We start from the raw sequence: 5,784 nt of genomic DNA on the forward strand, positions 1-5,784 counted from the left end.
AATGACTGATCACTCAAAATGATGATGAGGATTTATGAAAACAATGGCCATGCTGTATCTATGCTGTAGATCTCTGCCATAAGTCATCTACACTTCCTATTATTTCCTGCTACTGCTATTATCCTTTTCCTGCTTGCTAACACAATCCAGGATTCTTGAATCACACTCCTGTCAGTCCTTGAAGGCAGCCAGAGAAACTCGAAACGCAGAGATAACCCCGTAAGTAGTGGATGCCACGGCAACAATTTAGACTGTCACCTAGCAACGGTCCTTAAGGACGGACTCATGTGATGTGGGGGACTGAGGTTTGCCACACATGAATGATGGAAAAGAGGAAAACACCAGACGGCTGTGACGCAGAAGGAGCTTCAGTGGAGCTCCTCATGTGTGATGTACATTCATCTCATGTCTGTGAATACTCTGCGTGTGCAGCCGAGAAAACATTAAGTGCTTATTTTCTATTCAAACCTTTTATAAAATTGTTCGACATGTTTGGAAATATCCTCATTTGCTTTCTTGCAGAGGGCTGGATCAGACAGGTACTACTCTCATGTCTATACAATAAATGAATCTATAACTAACAGCCTGTTGGCTTAGCTCAGCATAAAGACTAGAAACAGGGATACAACTTGCCTGGTTGCGTCTGAAAGTCAGCCTATAAAATACATTAATTAAACGGCTGTACCATTATTGTGCATTTTCCTCAAGGATTTAAATCATTCTATACCTTCCCAGTCTTGTTGCTAAGGTAAACAAATTTGAACATTAAAATTTTTGGTTGATCTATGCAAGTTTTAGCATCAACATACTGTCTTCCCAATCCCTGAGGCAAGTTTCTGCAAATGATGTCACTACATGTAATTCCCCTCTACTACTGAATGTGCATGACAGCTGCAAAGCACGGATGTCTCATGTTGTTAAATGCTTCTGGCCTATCTCTCCTTGTTTCTCTTTTCCATTTCCTCTGCTCGCACCTCAGGTGGAAGGGTCTTAGAGGCAAGGAGCTGAGCAAGGAAAGGAATCGATGATGTACAAACTGTGAAATGAGAAAACCTCCACTTCCCGTCTACGCGGACTATTTCGCTCTTTATACAAACTTTACGTCTCCTGACCTCCTCCATCCCAGCATAACAATAGACACGACCATTTAATGGGCTGATAATGGCATTCTCAGCCTACTCGTCAGTGTTGCAGGACCCTTCTAATCCATATCTAGTATGACGACCACTAGTAATGTCTGTTTAATCTAATGATGACATTCAAACTGGGCAGAATATTATACAAAAAGTCTTCTTGTGTCTTTTGTCCTCATTTAAAAATGGTTGGTATATCCTTAACTCATTTTACATTTTTTTGTAAATAATATACAACTAGCTGTGTGGGGATTTTGTTACTATGTCAGCTTTCCTCTTGTACAATGTAATAAGGTGAAGCATATATAATGTTGGCTGTGGTTTACGATCTTGTCCAGCTGTGCAGCTGAGAAAACATTAGCTACTTCTGTTTTATTAAAAGCTTTAGGAAAGTGTTCACCATGTTTGGAAATACATGTATTGGCTTTCTTGCAGAGCTATAGTTAAATAATAGATACCACTTCTTTAAGAAGTGTGTGTTATCGATCTTTCATATTAGTTACATTCACCGAAACCCCTAAAAGGCGGGAAGCTAAGCAACATAAGGCTATGAACACCATGTTATAGCGCCCAAGTCAGACAATTGTACAAACAAACTAAACAATCGAGGCAGCAGTAGATCAGCAATTCTGGTGTTCTGTGAGGTAAAATTACGGATTTTGTCAATAGAGTCTAATGGCTTTGAAGAAAGCAAGACAACCCTTCAGTTCCTGTTAGAAAGGGCGGTCTGAAGGCAAGATAAAGCTGCGAAATATCACACTGACTATGGATAAGTTCCTCATACCTCAAAAAACCAAACTAATCCTTTAGTTAACGGCTGAGTGGGCGTTTTCATTTGAAGAATCTGGAAAATGACCTGCCCTTTAGTACATTATACATTGTGTTTATGCTGATATTTTTATCTTTGACCAGAGCCAGGCTAGCTGTTTGCCCTTGTTTTCAATCGTTGTGCTAAGCTAAGGTAACCGTCTTCTGTCCAGGCTCTAGCTTCATAAAGAAATAATGAGGGTGTAATCTTCTCACCTAACTCTCAGCAAGAAAGTGAACAAATGCTTTTCCTGTGCAATGTTTTTAAGAGTTATGTTCACCAGATCAGCAAAATATCCACTATCATTTTATTATTTTTCTTTTCTCAGAGTAGAGGTAGATACTGTCTCATTTAAGCCCAAAAAGTACTGTCATGCATGCTTAAGAAGTAGTGCCTCTTTCACATTATATGTTTCAAACATGGCGACACAAACCTCCTCAAAGTGATAGCATGAGTCAATGCGAGGTTTGATCTTTCCTTGCTCGTAGAGCTCCAGCAGCCTGATCATCGTCCTGCTGATGACCTGCTCGTCAGTGATGTAGCCCAGGTGGAAGCCGCCCACGGCCTTGTTGGACTGCATCAGTTTCAGCGCACTGAGAGAGAGCTGGTTGTACCAGGTCTTTGCCATGGCCAACAGGTTCTTCTTCTGGCCTGTCACACTATTGGCCGCACCTAGAATGATGAACATGATACATTAAAACCCACACAGAGAAGAATTTAAAGGTATTTATATCTTGTAGAAGGTAAGAGATTAAGTACTGCGTTTTAAATGTCACTTAAAAGAATTACTGGTAAACTGTGCTTAAAGTATGAAAAGTGCTCATAACATAGAAAGAATGACGCCTGAGTGCACTATTACCTGATATATTGGATTATGCAGCTACATTTAGGTATAAGCAGCATTTTACTGTTACAGTTGCAAGAGGTGAAGCTAATTAAAACTACTTTCATACTGTTTTGTAGTTACATCTACAAAAATGCTTCACATTTAATAATGTGAGGATTTATAATGTCAAATTTAAAACTGCAAAGTAATTTTTACCTAAAGCTGCCAGATACAAGTGCAATATTTAACTCTAAATTAAAGTGGAGTGTACAGGAGCATAAAATGGAAATACTCAATGAAAGTACCTCAATTTGTTCTAAATTAAAGTGTTTGAGTGAATGTACTTAAAGGAACAGTTAACCCCAAAATCAACAATACATATATTTTCTTTTACCTGTAGTGCTATTTATCAGCTCAGTTTGTTTTTATGTGAGTAACCAACCGAGTGTTGGAGACATCGGCTGTAGAGATGTTTGCCTTCTCTCCAATCTAAAAGAACTAAATGGCACTCAGCTCAAAGCACCAAAAAATACATTTGAAAAGCTCAACAGCAATGTCTCTTTCCAGAAATCAGCTGAGTGCCTTCTTTTTCCATTATATTCAAGAGAAGGCAGACATTTCCGATATCCCCGACATTTGACAACTCACACCAAATTTATATAGATTGGTAAATATCACTATAGGTAAACAATAAAAATATGTGGTTTTGATTTTGGAGTGAACTCTCCCTTTAGGTTACTTTCCACCTCTGTTAGCTAAAACAGGATCCCCACAACTGGTTAAAATTAAAATCAAAATTAAAGTAAAATAAAACTATAATACAAATTAAGAGCGACTCCACAAATGCATCAAAATGTGTATTTCTTCTTCTAGATGTCTTACCAAAGACTATGAGTGAGCCCAAAGGTTTCAACAAACTAAAGCCTTTCTGGGTGTCTGAACCACCGAGCGGGTCGAGGACAATGTCCACACCTGCAGAGAGACAGAATATACAAAAGAAAATGGATGGGACAGAAATGAAGATGAGAAACTTAAATCAACCTGATAATTAGGATACAAAGACACTTTAAAAATGTTGACATTAAATATGAAAACATGAACCAAGCGAGGCAGGTAAAGATTTGAACAGTAAAATGTGCAGTACAAGCAGTTATGTGTTTTCTCACCCTTGGGGCTGATTTTGCGGATTTCCTCCACGTAGTCTTTGGTGCGGTAGTCGATAGGGTGAGTAACCCCGCCCTGGGCAATGGTCTCATGTTTGGAGGCTGACGCCGTGCCAAAGACGATCACATCTGGCACGGTCTGACACAGCTGGGTAACAGCGACACCAACACCACCTACAGACGTGCAGGACGTGCAGACATTGTCCATACACTCACTTAAGGTGTTTTGCACACATATCTTCAGCAGGGATGAGTTGTTAGTCTTCGTCTTTTTTTAAAACTCATGCTGTGCAGCCTAAAATTGTTCAAAAAGCAATGAACTTTATTTTAAATTCCAGAGGAGACAACAAAGTTATGTCAGCTGAATTTTGGGAAAACCTGACTAAAATGATGCACCAAAAACAAACAAATGAACAAACAAGATAAAAAAAATATGATTTTTTTCCAACCTTTGAGATACTTTGAGGAAGTTAGAAAGGGAAAAATAGACTATAAGGGGTTAAAAGGTCATACATGGATGTCAAGAAGGTGAAATTACGGTCTTTTCTAATAAATCGAGTGAAAGAAGTGACATCACACTCAGTGGCTGGTGATTTTAAGGTGGTTGAAAAACTGGAACATCAAGGAACAGACAGCTGTGATAGCAGACGGTGCTTTTTGTACCATTCAGCAGTGAAGGGTTTTTCACAATGATGGCGTCCTGGGTGTGTAGGCTCACCAGTAATCCCTCCTGCCCTCTCCTTCACCCTCGTCTCGTGTGGTCTGATTCATACAGGTCAGCTGACAGCCGCCCACACACTCGACACTGAAACACAGCCCCCCTCTCTCTCTCTTTCTCTCTCTCATGCGGGAGAGGAGCACTGGACCGTGATGCTGGACGCTGACATTTACTGACCTGTGTATCTGGACTCAAGAGCGGTTGACAAACACTAATCTATCTGAGTCACTGCAGCTTCAACATCTTATAAACACATAATAAATAACTTCAAACAAACAAAGGCTAAAGATGACAAAACCATTATGAAGAGTCGTGACTCTTTAAAAAGGGAAAGGAGTCATTTGAGTTCATTTGCAATCCTCCACTATACTGAATATATGATCGTTCTGATATAAATACAGCAAAGAGTGGATTAAAAGAAATACTGTACTCAGGGTTTGCAGAGATTGATATGGGTTTACACAGTGGAATGAATTACTGAATTACCATTTTTACACTGTACCTACAGTAGATGTTTAACCAAGTGAGAGGTCTGGTTGTGACAAAACTGTGATATTTTTATGGAGTACCACAGAAAAAGCTATTCGTATGGTCTGTACCTGACCCAGCTCACCCTTGAGATAAACATTTGAGGGTGTGTCTGTCTCTGCTGCTCAGGCTAAAATATTACAACACATTAAAACAGCACAGAATATATACAAAGTATAGCACAATAAGGCACAGGTGATCAATGAGTAACTCATTCTGTTTTTTAGCTGAAATAAAAATGTAGTTGACTGGTAACCACAGTGTTTTTTGAAAGTGAATGAAATGTTGAATTGGCTGAAATTTTAGCAACAGCATGCAGTTGATGTAACAGTCTCACTATTAGGTCCACTTAGTAGGTGTTACAGAGCTTTCAATCATATCACATGGTCAACATCAGGACATAGCGTTTTCCCACTTCTACTTGCTTTGTGGTTTGTATGTCTAAATTTCAATTTTTTTCTGAGCCAAAAATGAGGTTCAGTGTTCACTGATTAAAGATGAATATATATTATTCACATCCCACTATGAGTAAAAGAATATTGCCATAGCACCTTTGTTATTTAAACACACATATCTCTGCAGGAAATGAAACGTTTTGCTTGTTTTAG

General features: G+C 39.1%; 1 protein-coding gene across 1 annotated transcript; it reads right to left on the bottom strand.

The window, feature by feature from the left end:
- Nucleotides 1–2,374: 2,374 nt before the first annotated feature.
- On the bottom strand, nt 2,375–5,040 carry LOC121963417 (synaptic vesicle membrane protein VAT-1 homolog; the record flags this gene model as incomplete). Its single annotated transcript, XM_042513701.1, has 3 exons — nt 3,934–5,040; nt 3,650–3,739; nt 2,375–2,613 (listed from the first exon to the last, which is right to left on the bottom strand). Coding segments are annotated over exons 1-3 (534 nt in total), but the record flags the coding sequence as incomplete, so codon positions are not given.
- Nucleotides 5,041–5,784: the final 744 nt, after the last annotated feature.

The sequence above is a fragment of the Plectropomus leopardus genome, unplaced genomic scaffold (genome assembly GCF_008729295.1).
Source record: "Plectropomus leopardus isolate mb unplaced genomic scaffold, YSFRI_Pleo_2.0 unplaced_scaffold11200, whole genome shotgun sequence".
In the NCBI taxonomy this organism is placed as follows: Eukaryota; Metazoa; Chordata; class Actinopteri; order Perciformes; family Serranidae; genus Plectropomus; species Plectropomus leopardus.